Consider the following 14,499-nt stretch of genomic DNA (forward strand, 5'->3'; position numbering starts at 1 on the left):
GTGTTTATACATTCAACCTTTCAGTGGGTAGGTACTTTTTGTTTAAATTTTACTATTTTTGCTTTCTTTTACGGTGTAATAGGTACCTAGTACTGACAAACCGTAGTGTATGAATAATTTTAACAACTCTTCTTATATTGAAACTTTTACATAAATAAAATATACTTCGTATTGAATTATTCTTTAATGTTTTAGTTTATCTATAAAAGTTTTCCTTCTCTCAAAGTTTCAAATTAAATTTGCTTCACTCAAATCCGGACTTGCCATAGGCTCACTTGTCACAAAAAACCAGACACTTATTTACAGAATTAGAAACTCATCTTACACACGATTTAATTTCGTAGTTTCTCATAGAAATTTTTCACCTTTGTATACCATATACCACACGGCAGGGGCGAATGCTCCTTAAAATCGATTACATGCAGCTTACCATATTTTTTTGACATCGTAAGTAATGTTTTATAATACTGTAGTATTATTAGGAAAAAACACATCACCAAAAAAATACATTACTTTTCTTGGGTAAGTAAATTTATATATTCCTTTATTCCATACAGCGACCAGTTGCGCCTCTATTGGCCAAAATTATTACTACTGGATTACACGAGATTACTCTGCTCTCTTTAAAATCACAAATTCAAATACGTCTTTAACCTAAAACTTTAGAATCTCGTTCGAAAAATTACACTTGCGATTACAGTAAAATCTTGCAGCTTTCATTAATGCAATTTAGTCTTTCAATACATGTTCATAAGGGCTTGTATTCTTTAAAATACATCAATTTGAATTACGACAGTCTAAGGGTGGTGACAATATACGCACTCGTTGTGTGTGAGAAAGAGATAACGAATTTATTTTGTATATCTTAACTTGAAAGTTACAATAGTAAACAAGTAATTAACAGTAATTGATCATACTTATGTTTCGGTGGTTTGAAAGTAAATTTGCTTTAAAATAAATTAATATATTGATATTTTAATCGAAAAGAATTGATATTTTAATCCATAATATAGTATAAATCCTTTAGTGGGTTTTAAAAAACAAAGATTCGCTAATTGTTTTTTGATTGTAATTTGTTTTTGTGCATACGATGACAGTTGAATAGTGTAGGTTATTCTTCAGTCTCCATTTAAACTTTTTAAATTTAGTTAAGAGTTATGATAAAAACGTTACTAGTGTATAGTGTTAAGAATAAATATATATGAAGAATTATAACATGTATAACTTATGTCGTTTTGTGAATAATAATGTGATATAAAAGTCGATGAAACAATGATTCTTAAAACGTAATTTATGTTTTGTTTGGTGAACTATCGTACTCGGTAAGGAATACTTTGAAATTATTATCATTTATTAAGAAATAGTGTTTTATTTCAAAACAAGTTATAATAGTCTGACTTAACCAAAGATGCACTGGTGCGCTAATGAATGATCCAGTTTATTGATTATTTTTTCGACGCTTAGCCCAAAACGCGAAATAGCTACGCGGTTGGGTCGTTGCTTTCTAATGATGAAGACGGGGGTTCGAGTCCTCAGGTGTTCCAATTTTTTTTTGCAATTATGTTTTTTTAAATTGTCTTTTTTAAATCAAATGTTTGTTCTACATTAGAAAATATTTTTACTGAACCTATTAGCCGCTGGAGCCATTTGTTAGGAATTATTTATTAAATATAAAATAGACTTGTTTTTTATATGCCATACTACCGCTATGGACATTTTATCGGAATTTTTATAGCTTACCAATTTAAAAACTCACCGCTCGCTACTGCCACACGGGTGGATATACAGTAGAATAAAAAAATTACAACCCCGAAATTTGTGTCAATGTAGGTAGGTTCGAAGTGCTGTTGATTTTGGTTGGTAGAATGTCATGTTTTTATCTCCCTTATGTTGTCCAATACACCTGCATTGCCTGCAACTTACTTCTTACTTCATTACGTAATTTGGCATTTTTCGTCGCGGCTCCAGTGTATATTTTAATGTTTATGTAAAAACAAAATAGTAAAAAGTTGAAACAATGGCTGGGATTTCATTTCTTACATCATTTTCACGGTATTTTCTCGCCCTATTTACATGTATATTGTTTCTGATTAACGAGAGTTGTCAACTTATAATATGACGTTTATCTTTTAGGTTATCTTTAACATCGCCAATAATTCATCAGAATATCAGATCTATTACAACTTACACACCTTTAAATATTCGAATCACATCATATCTTTGGTAAGCCTTTCAAAATATTTCATCTTACTGACTGTTCACTATTTTTAAGCAATATCTAGACATTTCAACATTTATGTTATGGTAGAGTTTCCTGGACTTTTAGACTGATATCACATCAGCTCAGATAATGGACACTACAATGTGGTCCAAAATTGACAGTAAGTGCTAAAAATACACTCATTTATATTTTTTTTCTGCACTCCTCAGAAAACTATCAGGGTCTAAATACCTTTTAAATCTAATTATATGGGCCTTACACATGCTTAGATTAGTCAAATATAATTTAAGCAACATTTTGAACGTATAATTAAAAATTTGTATTATAAAATATATCAATGTATCAGAATTGTTTAACAAAATTACAAACAATACTTGTAAAATTATTGATTAAATCGACATTACCTTTGTGGAATAACATGATTGAATATATAATTAACAAGCGGACCGGACAGACGTTGTCCTGCCCAAACTTTAGCTTGCCTGCTATTAGCTTGTTGAACAAACATTTTTTTCGTAATCAATTACACACATTATTTATTTTGGATGTTTTTAAGCTATTTATATATTCGTAATAAGGGTTTGTTTTTTTGTTTTATCTCCACGTGTGATTGGCTAAGAGTCCTTATCGTGCTCAAATCAAAATCGTCCAAAAATCACTACTCTAGTGCCACAATTTATGGATAAAATACGTAAATGCGTGTTGATAAAGAAAAGTCAGACAGCTTTTTACCCTGAGCCTTCTAAAACTATGACACTCAACTCATGCCCAATGTGAATTTAGTAATTCTTTAATTGTCAGCCGTGTTTCGACGTGACCTTGACATTTAATTCGAAACCGAAAGAAATGAAAGAACTAAGATAGACCAGATCTTGTCTTGAGGTAGTAATTTTTTTATTTTGTTTGTCCTAGCTTAAATTTTATTTATTTGTATTTTATTTCATTTGTACCTACCTCATAAAAAAATGTGTTTACCATTGTTGGAATGGACTATATAAGTCCGTCAACAAATAAATAATAATAAAAGAAAAATGACTGTATCGTGAAAACGTGCAAAAACTTTCCGTATAAAAGGAAAAATACTTTTTATTAATATGTAGGTACCTAAGTACTTGTTTATGATTGAACTCCAAAACTAAACATTTTTAATATTCAAATATTGGATCTAATTACATAGGTAGGTACTTCTCGGTACTTGTTTGTGGTTGAATTCCAAAACATGAAATAATATTTTTTTAAATAAAGAATTATTTTTGCAAATGTCAAACTCTACTCTACTTACCGGCTGTGGTGCATTCTGTGTAAGAATCTGTTTGTCAAAAATGTTTAGAATGTCAGTTAAAATTTTTCAAACTTTACTAAAAATCCATTAAAAATATGTTAACATGTAGAAATTAAGAAATTGTTAGGAAATTAATCAATTCAGTATCCATTGAAAATAATTGATGTTTGTAAACGTTAAAATACAAACTTTTTTAATTTACAAAAAAACAACATTCTCCAAATTTTTTGGAATATGCATTTCAGTCGAATGCAACCCTGTAAAATCGATGAAAACACATATATACTTCTAACTTTTTTCTACTGAATGTATTGAAGATGTTATTGTTTGTAAACCTTGAGTGCGTAAATTAGAAAATTTTGCAAAAAACAGCATGTAAATCTGTCAAGTCAGTTTTGAGTTTTTACGACACAAAACGGCGATTCATTTATATATAGATCATAGAATTAAAAATAGTCCAGAAACCGCATAGGCACATCAAACAGAGGGCGACTCAACTACTCATAAATGAGTAGGTTAACGTTTTGCCCCATTAGTTTATTTGTAGACGTTGCTCAGTACGCAGCTCCTGATTTGAATTCAACTATGCCGTTTTGTGTCCTTTTAAAGTGTAGAAATACTGCTAGGATCTTAAAGAAACAGGATGGCATCACATTTCATGTGTAATTAACAAACAAATTTTTAAATAGCAAATGAATTACTTAAAAATTCAATTATTTTTCCATCTGTCAGATTGTCGAAGAAACAAAATGGAAATTACGTTAGTTTTGCCAGGGTAGAATTTTTTTTTACCCTACTTTGCTCATAAAAGAAATAATGAATATTAGACCTCGGATTAAACAACGCCGTGGGGGACATTTGAATGACATTATCTTTGAAACATCAAATATTATTTAGCATAATATAAAAATATCCGCTTTGTGTCAAATAAAATTTGTTTTAAATTTTAAGTATTTTTTTAAATTTTTTTTTTATTATTTACATACAATATTACATTTTAGTTATTTTAAAACATGTAATTTTTTTATTTTTTTTACAGGACTTACCAAGCCAATGAATATGGCTTGTCGGTAAAGATCCTTTAAAATTAATCATATCATAGTCCTACATGGTTATATAATAATAATTACTACTAACTTAAATATAGGGAGCGAAAAAAGTACATGTAATTTATGCTTTTAAAAAAATATTTAGAAGATGTAAAAATAGCAAAAAATAAGTGAATGATAACGCAATTTTAAGATAAAAAATAAATAAATACAGAACCGGAGTACCAAAATTGAAACAGAAGTAACTCTTATTAAATGACCCTTTATTTATCTAATCTGTTGTGTCAATCAGTTTTTCCGCGTGCACAATAAAATTTTAGAGAAATTAACAGATTGCTTTTTTTTACCTTACATTTGTGTTATGATTATTTTTTTTCTCGTCATGCAACATTATCCGGTGACTTAACGTATGCACGCGGCGAAAGTGTGTCTAAGTGGGGGAATTATTTGTCACAGTCCGATGTATTCAAATATGATTCTACGCTCCTTCTGGACTATTCTTAATTCTATGATATAGATAGATAAAACACATTGTTCATAGACCACTTGAGTTTATTTCGAAGCACTGCTAGTTTCAGGGGGCTAAGATCCTTCCATCTACAGATGTTCTTATAAACTTATTCAGTTTATAATAACACCTGCAGATGGAAGGATCTGTGCCTTCCGAAACAAGTAGTGCTTTGAAATAAACTCAGGTGGTCTAAGAACAAAGTGTTTTATTAATCATTTATTTAATACTTGTAGTGTTTCTTTAATATCTTTCTTGCCATGACATATTAAAAAACTTAAGGTTATTAGTTATTTATTTTAATATTTACATTACCTACCTCAATATATCTGTGGCTTGAATCTAAAAAGGCAGATGTTGTAAATCGCAATACTACAAGAGAGTAACTTTTCAGCCGTTTTGTAGGGTTATAATTATAACTATTTGACGTGTTTTATAACAAATATCAATAAAAAACAACTACCACATATGTTTGTGTATACACAATAGTTCAATATAGATATATATATATGTATATATATTAATTGACATCGACCCTCTACAAAATGATGGCAAGAAAAAAAATGATATTAACCCTTTTAGATCAAAAATACAGATATACTCAATATTTTCACTTCCCTGTCCCTTCACCTGCATGCTGGAAAAAATCCTTGTTAATTTGGAGCTTACAAATTGTTACATTCAATTTAGATGACAATTATATTTTAACTGGTGTACTTATGTTTATAGTGCCGAACCTTTGAAAAAAAAGAAGCGAATGGATCCAGCTATCATCCGACAGCGAGAAGAAAGAAAAAAGAAAAAAATTGAGAAACAAATTCGAAGATTAGAAAAAAATGCTCGTCAACTAAAATCTATTGAAGAAGTAGAAGAACCTCATGTCCTTGTAGATGAAAGAGCGTAAGACTTCAATTTCATTCAGTAAAATAAATTATCAAATTATGTACCTACATAGATGCTCGTAATTAAAAAACCCAGATCCTCATTACAAACTACTTTCTAAAAATCTATTATCGCAGGGTAAAAAAAAGTTCTTAATTTGATGTGATTGTTAAATACGAGAATTGCAACAGCAAAATCTGTTTAAATTATATTTGAAAACGACTTCAGTTATTTTATTACAATATTTTGAGTTTGTCCAAATCTTTGTAGACAAAATACTGGATTTCATCCCTTAGGTAGTCATTAAGATTAACAAATAATCAGTTAGGTGTCTTTCATATCTTCTCCCTCTATCGCATGATTTACCGCTATGAAACATAGTCTATCTTGCTCAAGCTACGGTTTCACCAGATTTGTTGTTTTTCATACAATTTTAGGGTATAATCTCGTACAAAACAAAATACGCACATTGAGGATTAACGCATGCATGAGCTGATAAGATAAAAAGGTCGTTTGCTAGATCTTTTGGCACTAGTATTAAATTTAATATACATATAATGTTGCAACAAATCTTTGTTTTGCTGTATTACATAATTTTACTATCAATTATTTTTTTAAACATATATTTACTTGGCGGTTCACTGCACTAATGCGCATTCTTTAGATAACCGCCTTTAATTAATACTCCAAAAGTAGCTTATTCCTATCAATTGTACTATACGTAAAGGTCCTATGCTTTTTTAGGCATCAGTTTGGGGATTGTGAAACGTTGCTGTGAAAAACTACTCACGAGGCAGACTATTTTCAATACTACATCTTTACACTACATTAATTTCTTTGATTTATACATTAACATCTCAATTTATCTTTCATTAGAAAACGTACCCGGCCAGTAACGGTTCTCTCTGAAGAAGTGACAGAGTACCGAGCTCTGCTGGCGAAAAACTGGACTCGACTATTTACTAAGGATAGGATAGAAGATATTAGAAACATTGATCGTATCGTGACATCACAGCGGAAAGCATTAGAAGCTCTGAAACAAGTATCGGAAGAACTGTATTTAGAAGCAATACAGGTAAAAATATTTGCTCATTTGTTAATTATTGTCATAAAAAAACCAATAAATAATTATTCTGCATTAACTTTGCGGTCGAACATTTTACTAAATGTTATTAAATATTTGTATATAACCACTTACCGACTTTTCTATGTCTACCGGTTTTGAGACGTACCTGTCTCTTCGTCAGGACACCAATTAAACTAATATGGCCACTCTACATACGTGTATAAGGTACATCTCAAAACCGGTAGAAACCTGCATAGAAAAGTCGGTAAGTATACAAATATTTAATAACATATTTTCCCTAGGTTTTATTTTATTTAAATTATTTTAAAAATAATGCTATTGTTTTGTACAACATTTACTTTTTTATTATCAATGAAAAAAAAATGTTTTGTTTACATGGTAAAATTTACTCAGTACCCTTCAAACATTTTACAGAAATAAAATATTATTTATCACCAAAGTAGGTTTTCCTTGTCGGTAAATCTAAGGTCTTGAAAATTATATTTGATTGATTTTTAGAGTTTATGGAGTCTGACATTGACTGGGCTGTTTTAATACGAGAGACAATTTTTTTTTTATTTTTCCGAAATACATGAAAAAATGTAATTACTAAAATAATAGCAAAGAAAATGAATGAAATATTTTTTTAAATAAATGACAGGTTGACACTTTCATCCACTCGATTTAATGGACCAATAACAGGTTTCATTGCTCTCACGACATTGTCAAGCTGGTATTGTTTTTAAGAAGTTTACGCAATATATTATCTTCTTTGATGGCACTGCAGCTTAAATCAAGCCCTGGCCTCCTTCAAATTTCGCCACCAACTTAGCCCGTCCTCGACCCGCGTCTTCCTATTTGCAACTTGTAGAAGTTTTGCTGCAACTTTCTTTACATTGTCCTTGTAATGTGGGACCTCAACCTAGATCTTCGAATCCTTTTTCTACCTTCTGGATGTCATCATGATTCTTTTAGATACCCACGCTTATGATATGTACTCGGATGTGGTAAGAATTTATGCATAAACTAGAAGAGCAACTACTATAATCCTTCGGAACTAAGTTTAATCATCAAATTCATTACTTTCAATTCTAATTTTGGGCAGGTACTTACAAATAGCCTGTGATCAGTTGCATCTCATCTCCCAAGTTGTATTTTTTTTTAAATTGGAAGCACATATTATGTATTTTGTAACTATTACTGCATAAGCTGTTTATTGTGTACTTTATACAAAAAACACTTTTTGTTACAGACTGATGCAAAACTAGTTCCCTATAACGGTAAAGGTCCGGTAGCATCTCCTCCAATCAAGAATTATATGACTCCTGATGGTGAATATATAGATATTTCTAAAAACTGGGATAATTGAATACATTTTATAAAGTTTGCTGTAGGATATAAACATGTTTGCATTTATGTAGTGAATTTATAATAAAGTTGTTGCCTATTTAAAAATCTGCATTTTTATAACTCATTTCTACAGAAAAAATATGATAAGTCCATAAGATAGGAGTTTATTTTTTGTATAAAAGGGAAATACTTGAGTTCTTATTATTTACTCAAATATTTATTATATTTATAATATTTATTATTAGATTACACATTATAAGCAAGCAACTTTTGTTGGCGTGTTTTGACATTTTGTCAGAATTTTTTACTCTTTTTCTTTTACAATAGGCAATCATCCTAAAAACGAAAATTCTGGAAAATCGTTGAGAAAAAAAATAAAATATTGTGATAGTTTTATATAAAGGACCAAAGTTTCCTATGTGGTGGATAATTTCGGGACCAAGGATGGAGAGCAGAGATGATACTTTTACAGGATGAGGATAGGTTTTCAGGGAGGAATACAAACTATATTTATCCCTTATTGAACCACTAAATAATATCTGTACAGAAGATAAAACACGGGAGTCCACTTTTCGCCGTTTTTAAGTTTGAAATGCAAAAATAATTGCAATAAGCTATTTTATATGTGAAGTACCACTTCATAAAGTCCAGTCATAAAAATGTTTTTTTAAGTTGAAATAAAAATCTGAAGTCCACTTTGTTTTAATGCAAAAAACATCAGAAGTCCCAGATACGCTATATTAATATTTACTTTTATTATCAAAATAATAATTATTTTACATTGAAAGTTGTTTATAGATTGAAATTATCTCTCTGGTTCAAAATTTATCATGTTTTGGAAATGCCCTATCACAAAATCTTGTTTCCTGAACGTTTCATTCAATTCTCCCGTGATCTTCCTTCATGAAATGAAGGAAGATAAAAATAATTATTAAATCAAAATACAAAATTTAATAAATAGAATCATTGTGAAGTGTAACTTGATGTTTTTATTTTAATTAAAATACAATAAATACATACTTATTACAACAATACTGTAGGTGCAGAATATCATTTTTCCCATCTATGGATGTGACAGCACTATATTTTTAAGAATATAATAATAAATATAGATACATTTTTTATAGGTTCTAAATTCACATTACATTTGTCACTGTGAAAAGTACCAGTTCTTTGTTTTTTATGGGAGTGAAATGTTGAATGATGAATTAAAACATCAATTAATAACAGGTTAACAAATTTTGATGTATACACATCTATATAAGATCTGTAAAAAAAGTTAGGTTTTAAAAATCATATTTGCATATAATGGAATGTAGAAAAATAACCATAATGTAATGAAATAATAATCAGAAGATCTGGAAAAACTTTATGTGGACTCTGTTAATTACTACAATAATATTACCCGATTTAGGTTTAACTTTATTTTCTCAGTTGGCATGGCAGTTATAAATAAAAATGTAATCTGCGAATTGATAAATTCACAATAATTCGTATTTGGAGTAAATTAATTCAGATAAAAACAAAGTATATCAATGATAACAGCAACAAAAAAAAACAATTAACTTCTAAGAAGAATATATTTATAAATTATTTTATAAATCATAAACAATTTTAACACTCGGTTATCAAAAGACTTTAAGTTGAGCAAAACAAAGTTTAAAGTTAAATGGACAAAAGAGTTTGCACGTAAAAGTAAAATAAAACAACTAATTTTGCACATTTTGACAAAAATGCAACAATCATTTAACTTTTTATAATATAAATAAACAAATTCCGCCAAATTCCTGTAAATTTATTGAAAATAGCTACTTTTAAAAATATATTTTCCAATAGAATGTTATTATTTCATCAATATGATGTGTTCATTGTGTGTAGAGTGACAACACCATATTATATAGTTTCAATTTATATGATCAGAAAATAAACTCAAGTTAGATAAATATGACAAAAATTGCTCAGAAGTAAACAGTTCCGGGAAGACTAGTAAAACTAAATCTTGTAATTTTAACTAAGTTTAAGTATAGAAACTAAATAAACATTATTAAAATTCTTTTTGAGATTCTCCTTGACTAGATAATGTTTTTATAAAGCATAATCTTTAACATTAATGACGATTAAAACCTTTTATATTGAGAAATTTGAAACGCTGACAGATTGTCTCAGTAAAAGATTGTAATTCTAAATGGATTTGGATTTAAAATAATTCAATAAAATATACAATATCATTGGAATGTGGCTAATATAATTAGAAATTCAAGAAATATGAATTTATTTAAAAATAATTACTTCTTTACCTTTTCCACAATTTTTTCCCCTAAATAATTTTTAATTTCTGGCAACAACACAACGTGTGTTATTATATATATTAATGGTTTAAATAGGTACATAGGTAACAAACATAAAATTAGAGTTAGTTGAAGATAATATTCGATAAGAAAATTAAAAAAATATATAACAATTTTTATTTTGTTATTACAGTAGACTCGTGATAATTCCAGAATATGATTTCTTTGTAGACACTACTATAATTCGTACTTTTGTTTTGTAAATAAGTTTCCAATACAGTAATAAATCATACATTTTTCATTCATGTCATACCTACTACAGTATTCTAAACTGCTTCACAGTACTGTATGTACAGTACAGTAATAAACAGAATAAAGGCAGTTTTACAGGTGATAATATAACTTATAATATAGCTGACACTTCTCAGTAGTCCAACATCCCTTCGGTCCCATACCTGTCAGTTTATCAAGAGCCTTCCGTATTGATGTAGGCAAGCTGAACATTTCTGCTCTTAGGATCTTAAGCCCATAGCTGTATTAGTAAAGCAATGGACTCTACACAATAATTATAATAAGTGAAAAAAAAAGTTATTGATTTATTTGCTGATTTTACTACATAACTAGTAAAAAATATTCATTAATGTCATAAAAACATTTGCTATACTTTGTTTTATTATATTATTTATATATTAAATAACAGGTACATAATTCATTGACATTTGCCAAGGTGTGCTATCTATGTATTCTAAAGAAAAAATGAGTATCAAGAGTAACTATATAATCTACATAATGAGATTCAGTGATGGAAGTTCTAAGTTTGCGGATTTTAAACTTATTTCGCTACACAAATTTGAAAAATCTTTGTATATATTGTAAATACTTACAATATAGAGGTAAATCACATTTTTTAGAATAAATAATAATAATATACAGCAAAAGGTATATATGTCATTCTTCGATCAGATCATTTTTTGTCTACAGATATTTAATATTATTTACATCAATATGCGCAATTTTGTAACAAAACATGGCATAATTCCCAACAAACTACCTTTTAACAAATCAATATAATATATACAACCTTTTGTTTGGAATGTACTGTCATATTATGTACAAGCAATACTGTTACCCTCAGAGCAACAATTCCCGACCGACTTAAAGAGACGCCCTGTTGCTTTATTGCATAGAAAAAAAGCGTTGCAAATTTTTGGTTTGGGTTTTAGTTTAATAACAAACGTGTAACGGAGGGTTTGTCGCTGCACGGAACACGGAATGTATATTTGAAAGCTTTTAAAGTTTCTAATGTTTTGTTATTTCCGTGGTTTGATTGTAAAGAAATATTACAAATTGCTTAATTAGTTTTAAAAAAATGATAGTGAATATGCAATATGTTTCGAGAAAGGGGTGGGTGCTTTCATTGTCGCCCAACGATGTTAAGTTTCCAAAGATAATCATTGATGCGGAGGCACTGGATAATAAATTATGAATATTAGCAGTGAACGCTTTGTATATTTCTGGAAATTTGATAGATTGTTGATAAAATCGGTCTTGTATTGATGAATTTTAGTCAGCAGTTAATGTATTAAGTTAATAAGATAGTATGTAATATTTAATATGCCAATCTCCACGATCCTGCATGGCCCAAAGCTAATCCTCTCTCGTCAAAGGTGGCGAGGGAAAGGCGGGCTGTCTTGTTGGCTAATCTCCTGGCCGGTGAATCCATATCTCCGCCACCTTCTACTCCGACTGTAAGAAGACAAAATAAATGCTTTCAGTCATCGTAATCAATAAATTTTATGAATAGGCTCTAGTCTCGTGGCAGGGTTACGGGTGAAAAAAAAGGTCCGAGTGCTCTCTATAAAACGCTACTATACTGCCCTGCTAAGCCAAAAAGTTGTAACTGAAAAAATCATTTAGCATGTTTTATTTTGCTTTTGTAATAGATATTCGGACAGTCTCACTCATTTACTAAGCCAACAAGTCATTTCTGCTTCTCAAATATGAGATATTCTCTTGTAAAAAAAAAATATTTTAAAAGAAATCAGATCGGCAAAGCATTAAACAGTAATGTCCTGTAAAATGTTTAATTCACCAGACATGACTTTTAGGCCTAGTAGGGCAGTATAGTAGTCTGACAATTAAGTTAGATTTCTATACTAGTCTGAGATAACATGATGTTGAATATTTCATGTAGTCCAATGCACAAGACAGGGTTAATAAAAAAATAGGGTTATACACTAATCCAGTTACAGTTTAAAATGACTTTCAAAAAGAAAAGAGCAAAAGATGAGTTAAATCCACAAAATTGTATCACTCGTTTTTTATTTCTATAATAAATGGCAATAAACTTCCACCAAGAATTTTCATTTTCAAACTTGAATGTTTTTAAAAAAAGAGTAAAAATACCAAATTCCTTGATTTTACAAAAACACTATTTAAAAGCACAGGAGTCCGGTCATAATCCCGTGGTAGTGTTGCAAACTACAAATCAGAGATACTAGGTTGTTTATCTTTAATAAAAAATGGTCTTAGCTCATAGTGGATGGAAAAATAGGGGGTAGACGGGGTATGGAACGTAAAAAAGCATCATGGTTCAGGAATTTTTGGCAGTGGTTTGAAATACCAGATGCAGCAATGGTCATCAGAATCGAAAGGAGTTTCAAGTGATGGTCACCTACCTCTAATAGGAGCGGCACGAGAAGAAATGATCACAAAGAAAAAAATATTTGTGCAAATCATAGGAATGCAAAATTTTATTCCGGTTAGACTCAAGGACACAAAGATTAAATATGATTTAAGGCGCGGGTGTTTTGTGCTGTAATTCTTAAAATTGGGCTTGTTGTGGTGCACAAAAAAAACACAAATACCTGGAGAATTTTGATAATCATACTGCTGTGGGGATTCCGCCCTTTGTCCATCTTCGGCCGCCACTCTCTTCTTGAATTCTCCCACAAAATGAATGATGAGGGTTTCCATCAGCAGGGCCTGTCTGGAGAACACTTGGAGGATTTTGGTCACCCTTAGTCCGTTTTCCACCACCATAAACTGCAGAAACAGACACGGGAGACAGTCTTCATTGGCTTCGTTAGATGGCCGTGCATACTCCCAGGACATTTCCTCGTACCGCAACCCGAGAAGCATTGTCTAAAATTAAAAATGATTTTTTCATAACATTCATTAATTTCTTGGGTTTAAGGGCGCGAAATAGGCAAACAAAGTGTACTGTGGGCATAATTACCGACATAAAGTAAAGTATTCAAATATATTTTTTAATACGTACGCTAAGAAAATGAAGTCAAGTTTACTATAAATATATTATTTATGTCAACTGATTGATAAATTTCTAGCACAGATATAAATAAGAACTTACACATTCACATTCGTCAATAACATAGACTCCAGTAGCATTGACAGCCACCAGGACAGCGATATCCTGATGTGTTATGAGGCTTGTTAGTCCACGAACCGGTTGCTCCACTTGACCTTGGAAAAACGCTGCCCTGTAAATGCATATTACATTTTAAACAACCCTTATTTTCAACAAGTATTACATAATTATGTTATATTTTACATATAAATTGCTCATAATTTATTAATGTATATAAATCGATACACAGAGCAGTATAATGACCATTTATAATCAATTTGTATCTTCTAACTCCATTTTGACATAACACTTTAAATTTAAATACTTCTCATTAAAACTTGATTTTTTTATAGCAAAATACAATGAATTATTCTAAATCCATTTCATATATTTTTATCGGTATTCGTAGTATGTGATATTTCCCTATTATGTACCTTTGTTAATATTAATGCTCTAACTTTTTTTTACTTGAAGAGAAGTACAAAA

At 29.9% G+C, this 14,499-nt stretch overlaps 2 protein-coding genes across 3 annotated transcripts in view; one reads left to right on the plus strand and one right to left on the minus strand.

The window, feature by feature from the left end:
* Positions 1-1,933: 1,933 nt before the first annotated feature.
* mRpL40 (mitochondrial ribosomal protein L40) lies at positions 1,934-8,463 on the plus strand. 2 transcript variants are annotated; one of them, XM_088239430.1, is made up of 5 exons: positions 1,934-2,052; positions 2,134-2,223; positions 5,790-5,960; positions 6,819-7,017; positions 8,261-8,463. In XM_088239430.1, the coding sequence occupies exons 1-5, from the start codon at positions 2,018-2,020 to the stop codon at positions 8,375-8,377; spliced, it is 612 nt and encodes a 203-aa protein (XP_088095556.1). In that variant the 5' UTR covers positions 1,934-2,017; the 3' UTR covers positions 8,378-8,463. The 2 variants fall into 2 exon arrangements, with proteins under 2 accessions (XP_088095556.1, XP_088095558.1); XM_088239432.1 differs by lacking the exons at positions 1,934-2,052; positions 2,134-2,223 and adding an exon at positions 4,548-4,573.
* A 921-nt stretch (positions 8,464-9,384) lies between these two features.
* Positions 9,385-14,499, minus strand: part of Bili (FERM domain-containing protein 8 Bili) — a 41,502-nt gene continuing 36,387 nt past the window's right edge. The window contains exons 8-10 of the mRNA XM_088239423.1: positions 14,017-14,146; positions 13,514-13,790; positions 9,385-12,392 (exon numbers count right to left, since the gene is read on the minus strand). Coding sequence (XP_088095549.1) covers positions 12,256-12,392; positions 13,514-13,790; positions 14,017-14,146 — 544 coding nt within the window. The 3' untranslated portion in view covers positions 9,385-12,255. The remainder of the gene's footprint in view (positions 12,393-13,513; positions 13,791-14,016; positions 14,147-14,499) is intronic.

Source organism: Micrasema longulum, unplaced genomic scaffold (genome assembly GCF_059751315.1).
Source record: "Micrasema longulum isolate JH-2025_06_02 unplaced genomic scaffold, ASM5975131v1 h1tg002166l, whole genome shotgun sequence".
In the NCBI taxonomy this organism is placed as follows: Eukaryota; Metazoa; Arthropoda; class Insecta; order Trichoptera; family Brachycentridae; genus Micrasema; species Micrasema longulum.